The sequence below is a fragment of the Quercus lobata genome, chromosome 1 (genome assembly GCF_001633185.2).
Source record: "Quercus lobata isolate SW786 chromosome 1, ValleyOak3.0 Primary Assembly, whole genome shotgun sequence".
Lineage (NCBI taxonomy): Eukaryota > Viridiplantae > Streptophyta > Magnoliopsida > Fagales > Fagaceae > Quercus > Quercus lobata.
The window spans coordinates 19,458,517-19,478,347 of NC_044904.1; the positions used below are offsets into that span (position 1 = coordinate 19,458,517).

Consider the following 19,831-nt stretch of genomic DNA (forward strand, 5'->3'; position numbering starts at 1 on the left):
TGGATTTGATATAATTTTTCTATCAAAAACACAAGAAAATGGCAATTGAGTAACAAGTTTCTTGATAAATGTAATAGAACTTCATGAAGTCTAAATTTGGACCATGGAGTTTATATATTTTCTTGTAACATGATTCTAAAATTTAACAAGATTAGTTTTAAGTGATATGATTTAGTGACCGTTTGGACAGTGATTATTTAGTGTCTGCGTTTGCGTTTATTTATTTATTTTTTTATGTGAAACGCGTTTTTATGTGGCTGTGGTGGCTTTTTTAATGGGTATCGTGCATAGTTTACGGGACCCGCAAACTTATTTTTTTAATAAAATTTTTATTAAAAATGGGTCCCATGATACTATTTACATATTTAAAAATTATTTTGTTATAGTATTTTTAGTTTTTAATTTTTAGTAAAATAAGCAATATCCAAACACACTATTTGTCTATACAAAACTTAAAGAGTAGTGGGATAAGTGTAAATTGGTATATGAGTTAGTTTTAATAGTTGAATTCGCGCGTGATGTTCACTTCCTTTTCGTTGTAAATTGCTTTTATCCTTCCCAACCTATTAGTTAGGAAAAGAGGCAAAACTTTCCGTAAATAGGAACCGGTAATCACCGTTAATAGTTTTATTCGTTCCCGGTTTATCCGGTAACACTTCTTTCTGTTTGCCGTCGCAACCACCACTCTGGCGGCGCATCTTACCGGCTAATTACGGTAATAAATCTAGAGAGAGAGAAAAAACAAAGAAACAAAAAAAAAAAAGTTTCAAACAAAATTGGAAAACAACGCACCATTTCTAGAGAGAGTAAGAGAGAGACATAAATACAACACCACCACGCCATTCTCTCAAAAAATACGTACATTTGGAGAGAGAGAGAGAAAGGAAAAGGAAAAGCAAAGAAATAAAATAAGAAATACTTGTATTACACTATACAATAATATTATAATTTAATTCCTAGAGAGAGAAAGCGAGCGATTGGTAGAGAGAAAGTGAGGGATTTTTAGAGAGAGAGACACAGAGATTGGTATTTTTTCTCACTTTGATGTGCTTGTTCGTCCTTTTGAGATTTTCTGTGTCCTGTTTTTCATTTCCTTGAGGTTCTTCACACAGAGAGAGAGAGAGATAAAGAGAGAAAAGCCTCGATAACTTTCTCTTTGCTTCGAACTTTCTTTGAAAATTTGCGTGGTTTTTTCTCGGACTGAAGAATCGAGGATCTGAGCTAGGGTTTTTTTCTTTTGTCTGTGAATTCTTCGAGTTGCGAGAATCGTTGACGGCAACGGGGATTTTGATTCCAAAAGTGGATCGAAATGTTGATTAGAAATGCGAATTCGGGATAATTGTTGCTCCGATCTTGAACGTAGGGCTCGAATCGAGGGATTGAAGCAATGGATGTGGACTCGTCGTCGATGGTACCGGAGACCGATCACGATCCCGCGGTGCAGAACCACAATACGCCGTCATCTCCGGCTGCAATGGAGAGAGAACAACTAGGCGAGTCGTCGCCGGCTCAGACTCCGGCTCAACAACCTCCGCCACAACCACTACAGCAGCAGCAGCAGCAGCAACAGCAACCGCAATCTCCACCGCCGGCGCAGCAGAGCCCGGTGGTTGGACCGAGGCACGCGCCGACTTATTCTGTGGTAAATGCGGTCATAGAGAAGAAGGAAGACGGTCCGGGACCGAGGTGCGGTCACACGCTCACGGCAGTGGCTGCAGTCGGCGAGGAAGGCGCGCCTGGGTACATTGGACCAAGGCTGATTTTGTTCGGCGGTGCCACCGCGCTCGAGGGCAATTCTGCCGCCACTGGAACTCCTTCGTCAGCCGGAAGCGCTGGAATCCGTATGGTTTCTCATTCCAATTTGCTCAGTTCGATTGCTACTTATTATTGGTTGCTTGTTGGCTTATAGTTAATACAAGTTATTAAAAAGGAGCTATTTTCTACTTTTAGATTTTGGTGTAGCATGAGGAAACCCTAATTTTCTCAGTGAGTTGAATTTATAGTAAGCCAAAGTCATCGAAGCTTCATAGTTTGGTCGTCTTGTTGATTTTTATGTTGTGAAAAACCCTAACTTTAACATTCTTCGGAGGGTGAACCTAGCTTTGTCTTACAGATCGTGGTTGTTCTATTATTGGATTATAGAGTAGCATTTGTTACTGTTTTGAAACTTTGGTTGTTCAAGTGGTGTGTGATCCCTAGTTTTGCCAGATTCCAATGAGTCATAAATTTGTGTTGATATCATTCATGATATTGGTAACCTTCAAATTGTATTGATTTTGTGACTAGATGGTATTCTCTTCTCCATAAGTGAGGTATGGAGCGTTAAGGTTATTGGGTCAGTCGAATAAGTCCTCTATAGATGTGTGTTGTATTTATCTATCCAAAAAAAGAAAAAAGAAAAAAGAGAGGGGGATGTTTCACGTTCACCTAGTATGTTTTGAATCCATGAACTCCCTTGCTATCTGTTCTTGCAAGGGAAGGAGGCACCGATTTACTTACTTAATTTTAGAGTTTTTAGGTTTTGTTATCAATTTTGGCGCAACAACTCTAAATTATTTTGTTTTTGACATCTAACCCTATGTTTGGATGAGGGGAGTTGGGAGGGGAGGAGAGGAGAAAGGGGCTGAAATATACAAATTTAACCACACTCCAAATTATGTTATGGTTTTGACAGATGACCCTACATTTGAATGGAGGGAGAGTGGACTATATTCCGGTCACCTTCTTGTCTCATCTCCTCCCCCGTCTCCCTCCGTTCCAAACATGCCTTTAGTAAATTTGATCCCTTGTATTGTCGAATCCCAATGAATTCATGCCAAGTAATTATTGCTGTTGTTTTGAATTCCAATGAATACAAGTGGTATGGTAGGCATAGCTTGTCAGATTCTAATAATTCATTGACATTTCTTTGTTCTTTTGTTATTATTTTTGGTGCCAAGAAACCTTGTTTTGTTGTTTTATCTAAGTGTTTGATTAACATATGAGCCAAGTATTCTTGAAGCCAGCATCATAATATGATATGATATATATTTATAATTTACCAAATGGAAATTCCAAATATTGGTTCGTTTTAATTCATGGATTCTTGTTTTCATGAAATTGACCCATTCTTGAATCTTTATTGAATATTAACAATTTTACTTGGATTGCAGGACTAGCAGGTGCTACAGCTGATGTGCACTGTTATGATGTATTAACAAATAAATGGTCTAGGTAAGCCTAGGAATCTCATCTCATCAGCCTATGGCTAGACACAACAGTGCATTATTAGCTACAGTTAAATAGTGCATTTCTACCCTGCTTGAACTTATTTTAGTGCTTATAATAAACCTTTTTTGCAGGATCACTCCCTTTGGAGAACCGCCTACACCAAGGGCTGCCCATGTGGCCACTGCTGTGGGAACTATGGTAGTTATTCAGGTTAGCATGCAGTATATTATCCTTTTAGTAATCATTTTGACCAAGTCACAGTTTTAGTTCTTACTGTAGACTTTCATATTTTGAAACAGGGTGGAATTGGTCCAGCTGGTTTGTCTGCTGAGGATCTTCATGTTCTTGACCTGACACAGCAACGACCCCGATGGCATAGGTAGACTCATAATTTCGTAAATATGTGCTTCCTCATTTTTCTATATATATTCTGCAATTTATTCATTATGAATGGTTGATATCTTGTAGAGTTGTTGTTCAAGGCCCTGGACCAGGGCCACGTTATGGACATGTGATGGCTTTGGTGGGGCAAAGGTATCTCATGGCAATTGGTGGGAATGATGGTAATTCACTCTGCATTCAAGCCTCATCTTTTATTTTTGGGGAGGGTGGGGATAAACCAAATTCATACTGTGCATTGGTTACATAAAAAAACCAGAGATGCATATGTTGAGTGTTAATTGGACATAAACAGTATTGTTGTGTGCTTTTCAGGGAAGCGGCCTTTGGCTGATGTATGGGCACTGGACACAGCTGCCAAGCCATATGAATGGCGAAAGTTGGAACCAGAAGGAGAGGGTCCTCCTCCTTGCATGTAAATCTCTCTCTCTCTGAATGGGTCCAAATACAAAGTTATAAATCTTCACATTTATATGTGATATCCAATACTTTACCTGAGTTTTTTTTATTGAACCTTTGCATATAATGTTTATTTGCTGTATGTCTTGCCTTTAAAAGTGTTAATGAGCAATAAATTGCACAGGCTTGTTAAGTGAATGACCTTCATTTAGTCATTATTTTGTGACACATCTTTAGCCTTGGGTATATTACTAATTACAGTTTAAGTGATTTTCTAGGTTTTTGACTGGGATGATTTGTCATTCAGACATAACATGTTCACATTGCTAATTATAGTTTTAGTACTAGTTAGAGACAATTGATATATCTAAGCTTTTATTTAAGTTAGCTGGACATAATATATTCACTTTACTGGTGATGGTTCTTGTGTAAGTTACTAGTTAGAGATATGGAGTCTTGGTGGTGATAAATTACACGAATTTATTTAAAGCTTATAATGAAGTTAATCTATTCATTTGCTAGACATAGAATGTAATATAAGATATGACTGTGTTTCTAAAAACGCCTAATCTAGAAGTTGTGGTTGGTATTGTTTCTTTCCATACTTTGTGCATGTTTAGGGTCTAGGACTTTGGGCTAACTTTCTTTTGTGCCAGTTTTTTGAATAAATGGAAAGAAGGCTGTTCCATGTCCTCGCATGTTGTTTCAAAATCCAGTGTTAAGTTTATAGCTAGTTTGAAAAAGTTTATACTAGAATGGTGGAAGAGAGGAGTATGCTGAATCAAGAATGTTCTTTTGTCATTCCCTTGATTGGTCTATGGTCTGAACTGGATGGCACTTCAGTTATTGCTTCTCTTACAATTGCTGGCAGTTATTGATGATATGGATGGCTGACCACCTCATGTCCAGAAAGTAGACAATCTTTAACTGCCTTGTGACTTTTATTTTTATTTTTATTTTGCTGTGTTGACACTTTTCAGTTGAGATTGGACTTTTGCTAGAATTGGACAAAAAGGACTGTAGGGCTTAGAAAATAAAGTGCCATATAATGTGAATTTTTTTCTCTAGCCTTGCAATTTTGTGACCTTTTGGAAGGATACACTAGGATAGCTTTTGGAAACAGCATTTAGTTTCCTGACAGATGCTCTTTGTTATAATTGTTTGTCATTTTATACTTTCAGATAACAGTTAGTCCTGGCTTGTGTTACATGTGTTTCTTGTGTCACATGCATGCATTTTTCTATTCACAAGAGTTTCTCGTTTCCTCATTGAGAAAGCAGTAAACATTTGTTGCACTCAATAGGTTATGATATCCACATTTTTTTTAAAGTTCTTATCACTTGTTGAACATGTGAAAATGATGTTATGATTCATGAATAGCTTGTGTGCATGTTATTGATTTGAGCCCTCATTTACCCGATATGTCTGATTAGGTATGCAACTGCAAGTGCACGCTCTGATGGTCTTCTTCTGCTTTGTGGAGGAAGGGATGCAAACAGTGTGGTGAGTCAAAAAATTCTAACTAGCATCATCTTAAAATTTTGTTATGTAGCATTTCATAACTTGGCTTGGCTTGTTGTCACTCGATTCTAATTGCCTAAGATGTGATGCAGGCAGTGAGAAGCTAGTTTTTTATTTTATTTTTTTAAAGGATTTAGGGGTATTTTTTGTATTCATATTCATGTAATGGGCTAGGTCTTATATTAATTTTTATTACATTACTGTGTTTTTATTTGTTTTCTCATAGTTATTTCAGAGCCTATTAAATCTGAGTTCTGTTATGGTTAGTTGTTAGTTGTTTATTTATATTGATGTAATGTTTTCCATTCAATGAAGAATATGTTTTGCTAAAATTCCAGAAGTAATGGATCTTTGTTTGGGGGCTTTTAAAATCAGTTGTTAAATTACTCACACACATTTGTCTAGGAATACTCATTTATATCTGTAGAATTCATTCTTTTTTCAAGGCTATTGTGTTTTAACGTTGCGTGCACAATAGTGCTGAAGCTGGTTACCAAAATTCTTGTTTCTTATTTAACAGTGTACTCCTTTTCTGCTTAAGTTTGAAGTTTGGTTAACCTGAATATTGTTTCTTGCTCTCATGATTACTTGCAGCCACTAGCAAGTGCATATGGACTTGCTAAACATAGGGATGGCCGATGGGAGTGGGCAATTGCCCCAGGTGTCTCACCATCTCCAAGATATCAACATGCAGCAGTGGGTTTTGGTTTTTTAAAATTTTGTTTGGTTGACTACCTGATTTATTTTTATAAGAAGATGAATCACATGGCCACATCTGTTTTCAGGTCTTTGTTAATGCAAGGCTTCATGTGTCTGGAGGTGCACTTGGTGGGGGACGCATGGTGGAAGACTCATCAAGTGTTGCAGGTACCCGATTTGGTCTTTACATACTTGAGTTCTGATCTGGGTACGGTTGAGACAGTGGCCTTTTAAAACATAAGTCAAATGTGCATTGCTAGGATTGTCAGGTTAACTTTTGTGAGCTTAGCCTGGTTTAAGCTCAGCTTGTGACTAAGTTTTCCCTAAAAAATGTTGACCCAGCTTTTTCCCCTGATAAGTAAGTATTGGCTCAAAAGGGAGGGGAAGGGGAGATTCAAACCAGTGACCTCTGCTTCATTAGGATGGTCCCCAGCTGATTGGGCTACCCCTTGGGGTAAACTCAGCTGTGCCTAGATAGAGCTCAAATAAAACTTATTGCTAGCAATTTTGTGCGTAATAGTAAGTTTTTTAGCATACTTAGCGAACCAATGGTTATATGACCAAGTCGTGGCGTTTATTTATGTTTTTTGTCAACGGTTTTGAATTGAACTAAGGATAGTGGTGGAGCCAGGATTTGATGCCATGGGGAGAAAAATTTATAAGCCACAAACACATGCTCATGAATACTTGAGGCCAACCTAAATAATAAAAAACAATTTATGTGAATAATAAGCAATATTTTAATGCCCAAAAAAAAAAAAAAATTGTTGTGTTTATCTGTTAAATGTTTTCTACACAAGCATAAGTCATTTTGTGGGTTTTTTTGTTTTTGTTTTTGTCTTTTTAATTGAAGATTCCACTTACTATTTATATGAAAAAGGTTGTTAATAGTTAGACTAACCTCAAGTGCAACTTATGTGAATTCTAATGCTAATATATTAATTAATATTAACTCATAAAATAATCAAATTGTAACATTTTTAACAATATATTGTAAATATAGATGAACTTGAAATTTCATATTTCACTTTAAAACAGTTTAAATTTTGGAGATTATCATGTAATCCTTCTCATATTTTATTACTTATACACAAGTTTACTTAAGAATAATAAATTATTACATTGTGAATTGTATTTTTTATAATTTTTATCACTTTTGAAAGGTAATAATAATTTTTTTTAAACATTTATTTTCCTTTTATAGGTTTTGAATCTTTAAGAGACATTGATAAAAATAAGAAAGGTTTTCCTTAAATGAAGTTTAACATATGAAGGAAATAATATCCTACCAATCATGTATAATAGAAAAAAATATAGAAAGAAAATAAAAAAGTCAAATTCTAATATGCATAGGGAGCAAATTCGTGAACATATATATGGGTAAGGATATTTGGGTGGGGCCTAGCTTCACCCTTGATTGATAGTGGAAAAATATGACGGTAATTTATTGAAGAGATGCTGGACGTGGGTCTGTTGGTGCTTCCTTATATTTTAAGGTGGGTGACACTAATTTATCTCAGCTGAGAATCTAACAGCTTTGTATTACATATTTGGAGAAAATGGAAGGGATATTGCATATGAGGTGCATCTAGGGAAAAATATATAAATTTTATTTAGAATGTTGAGGTTTCTGGCCTCTATTTTGACCCTTTCTTTACCCAACTGTGAGGATAGATCATTATGCTTTCTCTAGGACATGACCGTGAGGTTTAAGTTGGATGGATATTCAACTCTTAGGGTTTGGAAAATTTCTCTGAGTAGTCATATAGGTTTTAACTAACCAAAAAAAGAATAAAAAAAGAATAAGAGCAGTCATATTTGATTTAGTATGCTCTTCTGTGTGCCATTGATCCTTAATTTTGTGCCCAGTTGTTCTGATCTCATGCTGTTAGGTATGCCTTTCCCCTTACCTCTTGGATGTATGTTTTTCCATATCTGTCTATAATGATCAGTATTGTGTTGGTTTTAGAAAGTTAGTTATTGTATCTAGTTCTTTTTCCTTTTAAGATGTCATTGTTCAACTTGTGCTATCTTGTCACTGTTAGGGTCTGATGGATTTGTCTTACTTTCCAAGACAAACTGAAGTGATAGGTTCTCTTTTGACATTTTTTTGGATAAGTAATAAAATAAAAAAAACAGCACCAAAAAGGGCGTGACCCTAGTACGTGGGGTGTATACTGAGAAAAAGCCCAAACAAAAAGGGGAAGAAAAAGAAAAATAGATGCAAAGAAGACTGAAGTTTCTAGGAATCCAACAACTCTAGAAAGTCAATAGTAGAAAAGGAGGTTGGTATTAAAGTCCAATCATAAAGGGTCTTCAAGAATAAGAACTTCAAATCAAACAAGTTCTGCTCATGCCCTTCAAATTAATCTTACGCTAACTAACTTTGTGAGTTTGAAGTAGGGATTTGTTGTTCAAAGTGTCACGCTTTATTCTACTGCTGGTATTAAATATAATTATGACACTTATAAAAAAAAAATATATATATATATATAATTAATAATTATGACCCTGTGCTACCTTAAAATAAATACTAGAGGTATACTTGTAGAAAAATATTGGGAAATTCATTATAATTTTAGTTTGATTGTTACATGTATCACCAAAAGAATTGTTGCTGTTATGCTGAAGGAAGTTTATTTTTTACTCTCTCTTTTAAAGATGATCCACCCAAAGATATCTTACAAAACTTTCATCTTCCTTCCCTTTTGCAGTGTTGGATACTGCAGCAGGTGTGTGGTGTGATACAAAATCTGTTGTTACTAGTCCTAGGACAGGACGATACAGTGCTGATGCAGCTGGTGGAGATGCTGCAGTTGAATTGACAAGGCGTTGCAGGCATGCAGCTGCTGCAGTTGGTGACTTAATATTTATTTATGGTGGTTTACGTGGTGGTACGAGATGAATCTAATTATTTCAAATCTTGCATCATTCTGTCTTCTAATAGCTTCACTTATGCTGATCTTAATGTAGAAATGTAAGCCACTTAAAAAGTATTGCATGATTAACTTGAGTGATGTAAAATACATTTCATCTGGTTCTTGAGGTCAATTTAAGCGCCATAGATATGGTGGTGGGACAAAGTCTTCTCCTCCAGACTGGGTTGGGTAAATCTCCTCCAACCCATTGCATGACGGTTAAAGATATTGAACATTAGGCTCTTAATGAGTGAGTACCATGGTAAATAGGTTCTGTGTTGCTGAATAATTAGAATTTCACTTTTATATAGAACACATTTTTGCAGTCTGTGATTTAGGGTGAAAATTGGAAACGGGTAGGATTGGAATATTTAAAATAAAATGTTGAAAGGTTGGATAAGGAGGTTGTATTGGAGGATAATGTACCTGCATTAATGATGGATGAGATATGGAATTAAATGGCTTTCTTTTATTCTTGGCATCAGAATGTTATCCTAACCAGATATTTCCTTAAGTGCCTATGTTCTTCTGAACTCTTTTTCCTCTCTTTTTGGTCATAAATTGTGGCAAGCAAATGTGTTTTATCTTGCAAGCTAACAATATTTAGAGTTTGGTCCTCCATGTAGGACTTAATACACTTTTCTGGATGGTGATGTTTAAAAGCTTTTCTATTTTGGATAGTGGAGTTCACCTTGTATTTTATGTGTTGGTGAGCTGATGATTGTCAAAGTTGATAATACTTAAGCAAAATGATTTGTTGTGTTTATTCTATAGGGGTGTTGCTTGATGACCTACTTGTTGCTGAAGATCTGGCTGCTGCTGAAACAACAAGTGCTGCTTCACATGCTGCAGCTGCGGCTGCTGCAGCTAATGTTCAAGCAGGGCGGTTACCTGGAAGGTTCATTGATGAAAGGACAAGGCAAACAATGCCTGAAGCAGCTCCTGATGGTTCAGTTGTGTTGGGGAATCCAGTTGCCCCTCCTATAAATGGTGACATGTATACTGATATAAGCACAGAAAATGCCATGGGATCGAGGTTGGCTAGTGATAGAATTTGTATTTGCATTGGATGTTAGTTATTGATTTGTAGCTTGTTATCTTATTTATTCAAAAAGCATTTGGATGTGGATTTTTATGCAGGAGAATAAGCAAAGGTGTTGAGTATTTGGTTGAAGCATCAGCAGCAGAAGCAGAGGCTATCAGTGCTACATTGGCCGCTGCCAAGGCACGGCAAGTTAATGGAGAGGTTGAACTGCCTGACAGAGATCGTGGGGCAGAGGCTACCCCTAGTGGAAAACAGATATCTACCTTAATTAAGCCTGATTCAGCTGGATCTAATAATCTTGCTCCAGCTGGAGTTCGGCTGCATCACAGAGCTGTCAGTATTAGTTTTGGATAATATTTTGAACATTATCTCAAGCCAATTTTATTATGGAAATGTATATTTGTGCCTCTGCTGATGTTTTCTTGAATGTGTTGTCAGGTTGTTGTAGCTGCAGAGACTGGTGGAGCTTTAGGTGGCATGGTCAGACAGCTTTCAATTGATCAGTTTGAAAATGAAGGCAGGCGGGTCAGTTATGGGACCCCAGAGAGTGCAACTGCTGCAAGAAAACTATTAGATCGACAAATGTCCATCAATAGTGTACCCAAAAAGGTATGATGGACCTAGTTATACACTACAATATAATTATCATTGTAAATAGATGCATATTTTTTTGATGTAGAATAATGAAACAATAAACCTGGACCTGTGCAGCCTACCACAATTAGATGGAAAAATTACTACTATTAACTCTTATATTTTACTCTATACGGGGTTGATGTCTCTATAAATGAGACCTGGATGGCTTTTCTTTTGTTGTTTAATCAAAGGAAATAAAAATGTCCATGTCAAATGGTTCAAAAAATTTCAGTTTGTATGCTAATATTTATGTTTGCAACAAGTTCGGGTTGAGTTGAGATCATCTGAATTTTACATTAAGATGTGTATCTCTTTGCAACCGCTTGGCTTTACTGGTTACTTTTATATGTCTTTTTAGATTGATGTAGTATACTGATGATGTGTTGAAAATTGGAATTTCATTAATCAATAGAAAAAGAATATGTTTTTTAGTTAAGAAAAAATGCATGTTAAAGAAATCTTGCCTTGGAATGAACTTCCTAATTACTAATTAAATAATTTGCAACCATGATCCTTCTTGGCTTGTGGGCCCCTACATCATCAAGTGTCTGAAATTTATATGCATTACAAGATGCATGTTAATGATTACATCTCTAAGAATATATTTTTGAGTTATTTTGTTTTGCTTCCATGTTGTTTATGTTTCCTGTTGGGTATACATATGTATATCAGTCATATATATCTCCCTTTAAATTTTATTTATCAAAAAATGTCTCCCTTTGAATTTCAAGACAGTGGGTAAGTTGCTGAATCATTGAACTCTTCTCAACCAATTTTTAGGTCAATCTATCTCTTTTCCTTATCTCCCACTTATGCTATTTTAAGTTTACTTATAAAAGATTAATGTTCTTTGTTTTCTTTTAAAAAAGTTTCCTTTTTCCCATATCTTATTAGGTCATAGCAGCACTTCTAAAGCCTCGTGGCTGGAAGCCTCCAGTTCGCCGACAATTTTTTTTAGATTGCAATGAATTAGCTGATCTCTGTGACAGTGCTGAGCGGATATTTTCAAGTGAACCAAGTGTTTTACAGCTCAAGGCTCCCATCAAGATATTTGGTGATTTGCATGGGCAATTTGGGGATCTCATGCGCCTTTTTGATGAATATGGATCACCTTCAACTGCTGGGGATATCGCGTAAGTTATCTGATTAGTTAAAGTTCTTTTGTATCAAGCATAGTAGTTCATATGGGCCAATGAACTCTAGCCCAAATAGCACTTCCTCCCCTTTAAGAACAGGTGGAGGGTAAAGACATGGGTTCAAGACCCTTTGGGTGCATATGAAACTTATGGAGCATTACAGTGAACTTAGGGCCCAAATTTATGCGTATAGACTGGGTGGCAGATTAAACCCTGAGAGCTGAAATGTGATGGAAATATTTTGTTATATCTGTCTTCTTACTTTTTACCTTGTTTTGGCACTTTCAGGATTCCCTATGATTATTCCTGCACTAGCCTTTGTATGAATGAAACATACACATACCATGGGTGTGTGCACACACTTTTATGTACTTGTGTGTTATTTTATGTTTGTGGAGGACTTCATGATCTTATGTTTTCTCTCAATAGATTTGTTTTCAATTCTGCCGAAGTTCAAATGTAATATTCTAAACCTTTTATACTTTCTTCACTGAGTGAAACCTTCGTGCATCGGTGAAATGTACCCACTTGTCATCTGATTTTAGTTTGAAACTTGTGGTTGAAGAACTTGATTTTGTGTGTATCATTTATTGGTATACAAAATTGACACTCAGCTTATATGCTGTGGGTAACTTGGTTGTTGGACTTAAGGCATGTATTATTGATAGAGTTGTCTTGACTTAGAATTACCTGCCTTGTGGCACAGAAAAAATCAAGTATTGCTTTAGGAAATTAAGATTATTTTCTACTAAGATAACCCAATTTTTTAAGCATTATTTATCTTTGAAAAAAAAAAATACTCATCTATTTAGTTTACAGCTTACTTCAACTCCTTCCCCAAGCCCCAAAAGTTTATTCTGAAATATTTTACCTGAAAAGTGAGTTCAGTTTGTGAAAATCTATGTGGGTTTAAGATAATGGTCTCTACTAAGGAATGTGAATCAAGTCCCAAATTTATAGCAAGCATGAAACTTGGTCATGGATGCAAATAATCCGAGGGCGGATTCTTGATTTTGACAAGATGTGCCGCTATAGGGCAGCACTTAAAACTAATGATTAGGGATTGCTGACAAACAATGTAGGTGACCTAGTGCCTTGCTTATAAGTTTTGTGGAAGGGAAGGTAGAATTAAGGCATATCAGGAGTAAAGGTTGGATTGAAAAAGTATTTTAGGGGTTATGGGTTGTAATAGAAAAGGCTGGCTGAATTTTTCTAAGTTCCTTCGGTATGATGTGGGTGATGGTACTCGTGTGAAGTTTTGGGTTGATGTGTGGTGTAGGGATTGTCCTCTTAAGGAGGTGTTTCCAGACTTATATAATATTAGTAGGACTAGGGATGTTTCAGTCTCTGAGGTTTTGTGCTGTGCAAATGGGAGAATTTTTTGGGACCTCTAATCTCGCCGCTTAGTGAATGATCAAGAGTCTCAATCTTTGGATTCTTGTTTGGGTTTGATCTATTCCACTAAGGTGCGAGGTGTTGGTTCTGACAAATTTAGTTGGAAGCCAGCCAGCAGTAGGGGTTTCATGGTGAGCGGGTATTATCACTCTCTTTCCCCCTCTATCGTCACATCGTTCCCGTGGAAACTTATGTGGCATTCGAAGGTTCCCCCCCGGGTAGCTTTTTTTTCTTGGGCTGCTGCTTTAGGCAAGATTCCAACTATTGATAACCTTCGGAAGAGGCATCTTGTTATTCTTGAGTGGTGTTATATGTGCAAAAGGTCTGGGGAATCCGTTGATCATCTTCTCCTTCATTGTCCTTTTGTTTTTGAGATGTGGAGTATGGTTTTTTGCTTGGGTGGTATTTGTTGGGTGATGCCGCAAAGGGTAGTGGATTTGTTAGACTGTTGGTCTTGCAACTTCAGGCGTCATCGTATTATAGTTATCTGGAGGATGGTGCCTCACTGTTTGATGTGGTGTATCTGGAGGGAGCGGAATGCTAGAAGCTTTGAGGGTCGTGAACGGTCCATTCTTGAGTTTAAGTCTTTTTTCTTTCTTACTCTTCTTGAATGGTGCTTAGTTTTACCTTCTTTTTCTTGTTTATCTCTTCCTGCTTTGTTTGATCTTTGTAATTTGGTTTCTTGATGTTTTTGCCTTCTTAGTACATTTCCTATGTACGGGGCTGTGTTCTTCTTTAATATATATCTTCCATTTTTTATCAAAAAAAAAAAATAAAGAAGAGAAAGTTGCATGGATTTTTGGGGAGAGGAAATTTAATGGTTTTCAAGAATAACAACTGTATTCTGTATAACAATAAGGTTAGGGGTTTGTGATCAAAGGATGGTCTTAGGAATGAGATTGTTTCAAAAAGATGGCTGGCTGTGCGTTCAAAATTGACTGTTTAGTTCTGGATATCAATAGAGGAGAAATCTTCAAATCTGAACTAGTAGAAGTTTAAAGAAGAAGAGAGAGAACCTGAAAGTTTGATGATTGGCTTGTAGCATCTTACCTTGAAGAATTTACTGGTCTCACTATCAAAATGGTGTGTACTCTGCAAAATGGTTTTCATGATCAGACTTAGTTCCTGTTAACAAGGTAGTTCATACAGAAGCAAAACTATATAAATTAAATTAGAAACTCCTACTTGGACAGAGAACTTTGAACTTTCTACAACTGAACAAACCCTGGAATAATCTCAAGCAAGAATAGATTAGCCAAGACTCATATCAAGTAGGAGTCTCTAGTTTAAAGGATGGGCTAAATGTGATACAGAAGAACGCAAATTAAAAACGATTAAATACCCCTTATAAAATGTTCAGTGTTTTCTAATTTAAAGAGGCTGGAGCCATGTTGGTTGGTCATGTCCATCAAAAACATTTCTGCATTACTCCAATACCCATTGGATTTGAAAATATTTTTGGAAGCAATCTTCATTTTATCACGCTATTCAACATCCACGCATCTTTTGTCTTCACAGTCTCAGTTCATTTATGTTTCTAAAGCATCTCATTAGATCATGGATGTTAGCTTGTTCTTTTTATGTTTTTATCAGTAAATCATTGGCTCATTTTTCAAGAGTGATATTAGTTTAGCTCACTGCTTTGCATTATAGACAAGTCTATACTTGGACACTTTGTTCCCATTATGCTGATTTTGTATGGTTGACTATCAGATATATCGATTATCTCTTCTTAGGAGATTATGTTGACCGAGGTCAGCATAGCCTGGAAACCATTACTCTCCTGCTTGCTTTGAAGGTAGTTTTTGTGTTAATTATGTTTTTGATGCATTCCTATCACTTTGTCTTGGAACTTGATGGTCCAAGAATTATGTAACTTACATCAATTTTGCAGGTGGAGTATCAACACAATGTCCATTTAATTCGTGGGAATCATGAAGCTGCAGATATTAATGCTCTTTTTGGCTTTCGGATTGAGTGCATTGAGCGCATGGTATATAAAATGCATTAAATAATGTCTGTGCTATCTTGCATCAACTGGTTGGAGCTAACAACTTTGTAACTTGCTGAACAGGGTGAGAGAGATGGAATATGGGCATGGCATCGGATAAACCGATTGTTCAATTGGCTTCCGCTGGCAGCTCTAATTGAAAAGAAAATCATCTGTATGCATGGTGGTATCGGTCGATCTATAAATCATGTGGAACAGATTGAGAATCTTCAGCGTCCAATTACAATGGAAGCAGGCTCAATTGTGCTTATGGATTTATTGTGGTCAGTGAATGTCTAAGCTGTTTCAGTTTGGTGTGTGATAATGTTCGTGAGTCTTGTTGATTCATCAATGACATTTTAATATGCTTTCCCCTCAGGTCTGACCCGACAGAAAATGACAGTGTGGAAGGATTGCGACCTAATGCCAGAGGTCCGGGGTTAGTTACTTTTGGGGTGAGTCTTGTTTTATAGCTTCTATTGTCGTATTTATGAAGCATTCTAGCTTTCAAGTATATGTTGAAAGAAGTGTCCTATGATTTATGTGTTGATATATTCCAAGATGAGAGTATCTTTGAATACATTGATTCCAACTTGTGTCAAAGGTTTTAAAAGTAAAAGCACATTTAACAAGTTTGTAAGAGGCTCGAGATTAATGTCTATGTTGACAGTTCTCTCTTTTTAATATCAATGAATCTTTATTACTTATCAAAAAAAAAAAAAACCTGCCACAACCCTCATCTTTTTTTTCCGGACTTGAGACTGGCTGTGAACAAAGTGAGGTTTCTCTTCTATTTTAATAAATTTTTACTACTTATATTAGAAAATGCTTCCATTTATCTTCCCCCCCCCAGCCTGTTTGAGTGCTGTATTATAATTTTAAACATTTGAAATTTTTAGAAATAATTTTCTCATGATAGACTTGGAGAACTCATCCATTGTTTACGGTATTTTTTACCTGTATAATCTTGGGCTTTGGTTTAGGTCATAAGCAGGTTGTGTGTATTTGGAATAGGTCATGAATTCTAATCTTAATAATTATTAGTTGCCATTTTTTTTTTTGGCCGTGTTTTTAAGTTTGTGTCTGCGTGTTATGCTCATTAAAAGGGTTTGCTGTTGTAGCCTGATCGTGTCATGGAATTCTGCAACAACAATGATCTTCAGTTGATTGTACGAGCACATGAATGTGTAATGGATGGATTTGAGCGTTTTGCCCAGGGACATTTGATTACACTTTTCTCAGCTACCAACTACTGTGGTACGTTCCTGGTCTTTGTGACTATTTATGCATTTTTTAAGCTCCTTAGATGATTTAACATTTTTAAGTTTGGCTCTTGCCCCTTTCGACAGGTACTGCAAATAATGCAGGAGCAATCTTAGTTTTGGGTAGAGATTTGGTGGTGGTTCCAAAACTTATTCATCCCTTGCCACCAGCAGTTTCATCGCCAGAAAATTCACCGGAACGTCATATAGAAGATACATGGATGCAGGTGATGTCTCTTTGTGTGTGTGTGTGTATATATAGAAGGTTGGGTTCAAGTTGCAGTTGGTCTAACTTTTGGTAATGTTACACTATTCAATAATTTTTTTATTGGATGTTTATTTTGACAAATTCACGGTTGGATTACATTCTCTTCTTATACCTTTCATACTTGCAAAATTTTAAGATGACAGATATCTCATCTATAAAATGTTAACTTGGTAGTTTTTTTTTTTTTAGTGGTTACACCATGTGTAAGTTGATCTTTATATGTGTGTGTGCATGTTAGGTGTAAGTTATACTCGGTGTAACTTCAACAAAAATCATTCCATCACTTTATAGTTCACATCATATTAATATTTAGTCAATTCCACCTATGCAATTTATGTAGAGAAATTTATGTTCTCTACATGCTTTTCGTTAACATGCACACTAATTTTCATATAAATTTATTCTTATTTACTACCCAATTCATATATCCATGCATCTAGTAATTTTTTTTAATTATTTTTTATTTTGAAGAATTTATAAATGAGAGGGTTCTTAATCATTGATCATCAAGCTTGATGGGTATGGAGAAAGCATATATTCTAATAATAGATTTGATGAAATACTGGTATTAGATGGTGTAGTATTAGTTGCTAGTTACAGACTTACTGTAGGGGTGTAAATTGAATGTATGTGTGTTTGCACGACCTAAAATTGCTACATTGTTTTGGTATTAATGCTTCTCTACTCTTTTTTTGAATGAGATCAGGAGCTGAATGCTAACAGACCTCCAACACCAACTAGAGGCCGTCCTCAAGTAACAAATGATCGAGGCTCTCTTGCTTGGATATAATATATTGGTCCAAATTGTTTCCCTATGTTACTTTCACGCGTATGCTACCACGTGGGGTTGCATTTCTGTATAGAGCATGATGACATATGACAGGAATTACCGTACTTGTGATCTTGGTTCCCTGAAGAAAATTGGAAGGCCTTCTGAATTTTGGGTTTCTCGCCACACGGTGGACCTTAATATGAAGATGCGAGTTTGGAGAACCAGGTTGCAGGCGGCTGTAGGTTTTCTTTGATGTGCTGAAACTTGAAAGTTACAATATGGGTCGAGCCCCCCTTTGTAAATTGAGCCACAGGCAGGTAGAGGTCAGTCTTGGTTGTTTCTTCCTATGGGTTGGTAGTGATGGGTATTTTTCTCATTAATTATATTATTTTTATTTCTTGTTTTAGGCCTATTATTTTTTCTCTTTTTGAGAGGACACGAGGTCTTTATATGTGATGGTGAGATATATAATCTTTGTGGGCATCCGTGTATCATAGAGGTGTTGCTTTGTGTATTTTTCATCTCTGCTTTGTACAATGTAACTTCTGTGTGAAGATAAGTAACGTTTTTGCCCGCCACATGAAAAATATGAAGTTTTGGCCATAGAATGTTGTATCTTGTTTTCTATTGCAAAGAATTAGAGATGTAGCTTTAGCTTTATTTATCTGTGATGTCGTAGTTTTGTTTTTTCTATTCTATTCTCTCTCTCTCTCTCTCTTCAAATTTGACAAGCAGTTTATTTTGATTTCCACGCAAATGCAACTGTGCTTGTCAAAATGCAGTTCACGATGGATTTTTTTTTTTTTTTTTTTTTTTTTTTTTTTTTTTTTTTTTTTTTTTTAATTTGAAGAAGCCGAGAAACCCCTAATTTCTTCGCGTTTATTACCAACTTCTAAAATCCCTCATCTGTTGGGGAAATAGAGAGGTCCGTGGGCTTGGAAATTTAATAGTAACACATAACAGTGATACTGACAGGCTTGCCTCACGAGGGATTTGAAACCGTGAATCAGTCCATTAGGAAAATAGGATGAGTCTTGCTCAAGTGTGGCCTTCCTTGATACTTTAATCCAACTTGACTGCAGCTGCGATCTTGATTAGCTTGGTAGTAGTTGCGGTTCGATTCTTTTGCTTGGGAAAGGAGAGTGTCTTATGTCATTTAAAATTTCATTGCACTAAATGAAGAAGAAAAAATGATGTGACACCATAGATACAACAATTGCATAGTGTTCTCTAATATTACGCCAAAAACAATTATAAAATGGTGTTCTCTAATTATATTTCACTACGAAAATATAGGTCTCTGACTATCTCTCATCACTATTTCAACAAGAACATGGTCATAGCTAATGTCTCTGCCACATGAAACCATATCAGTCCCAAGAAACCTGTCTGTCATTTGTAGAAGGCCGATGATAAATTAGCAAACCAGGAAATAAAAATGTTAGTATGTGATGACATTCTTTGCTTGCAACATCTTTGAAACTTGACTGATGTACTTTTATTACGTAACTTAGAAGTAAATTTGTTCTTTTATTAATATCTATTTTAAGGGATCAAGTTATACTGCATTTGTTTTGAAGTAAAATGTTCAATGGAAAATATTTTCACATTTTCAAGTGTTTGTTTGCATGTAAAATTTGGTCAAACTTATGAAATATTTTTTGTTGACCATAAAATCCTTTATAAAAAGTTGTAAAATGTTTTGCCTTTAATAAAAATTTGGTAAAACATTTTAAAAAAATACACAATGACTTCCCTTCATTCAATTGGTGGCTAAGTCATCGGTTCGGTGGGCTATGCAGCTAATGTTGGCAGTTCGATGGTTTGAGTCGTTGCTCTAGCAAACAGTGCAGACAGTTTGGTCACCGGAGTTATCGTTTCAACAACTGGTGCTGGGTACCGTGGTCAGAGCCACTGCTCTGATTACCGATGTTTATAGTCTGGTTACCGAAGACACCATTCTAGCAACCAATGTTAGAGGTCTGATAATTGCAACCGCCATTTTAGTCATCGGTATTGGTGGCCCGGTCATTGGAGAAACCACTCTGGCAACGGCTGCTAGCAATCCAATCATCAGAGCCATCGTTTTGGCTAGTTTTGATGGTTCAATCATCGAACCTCTAGCACCTGCGGGTTTAGTGGTTGAGTTGCTGCTTCAGTGATCGGTGCTATTGGTTTAGT

At 36.2% G+C, this 19,831-nt stretch overlaps 1 protein-coding gene across 1 annotated transcript; it reads left to right on the forward strand.

Moving 5' to 3' along the window:
- The first annotated feature begins 870 nt into the window (after window positions 1-870).
- LOC115982394 (serine/threonine-protein phosphatase BSL3) lies at window positions 871-18,316 on the forward strand. The gene is made up of 21 exons (XM_031104983.1): window positions 871-1,841; window positions 3,153-3,213; window positions 3,342-3,420; window positions 3,510-3,589; window positions 3,679-3,773; window positions 3,925-4,024; window positions 5,442-5,511; window positions 6,124-6,225; window positions 6,315-6,396; window positions 8,943-9,122; window positions 9,921-10,182; window positions 10,287-10,524; window positions 10,630-10,800; window positions 11,722-11,960; window positions 15,072-15,156; window positions 15,253-15,351; window positions 15,433-15,632; window positions 15,728-15,803; window positions 16,470-16,605; window positions 16,698-16,837; window positions 17,585-18,316. The coding sequence occupies exons 1-21, from the start codon at window positions 1,388-1,390 to the stop codon at window positions 17,666-17,668; spliced, it is 3,033 nt and encodes a 1,010-aa protein (XP_030960843.1). The 5' UTR covers window positions 871-1,387; the 3' UTR covers window positions 17,669-18,316.
- Window positions 18,317-19,831: the final 1,515 nt, after the last annotated feature.

Coding starts and splice junctions, on each gene's coding strand:
- LOC115982394 (XM_031104983.1), top strand. CDS start 1,388: ATGGATGTGGACTCGTCGTCGATGGTACCGGAGACCGATCACGATCCC. Junction 3,421..3,509: donor GAACTATGGTAGTTATTCAG/GTTAGCATGCAG, acceptor ATTTTGAAACAG/GGTGGAATTGGTCCAGCTGG. Junction 15,157..15,252: donor CTCTCCTGCTTGCTTTGAAG/GTAGTTTTTGTG, acceptor TCAATTTTGCAG/GTGGAGTATCAACACAATGT.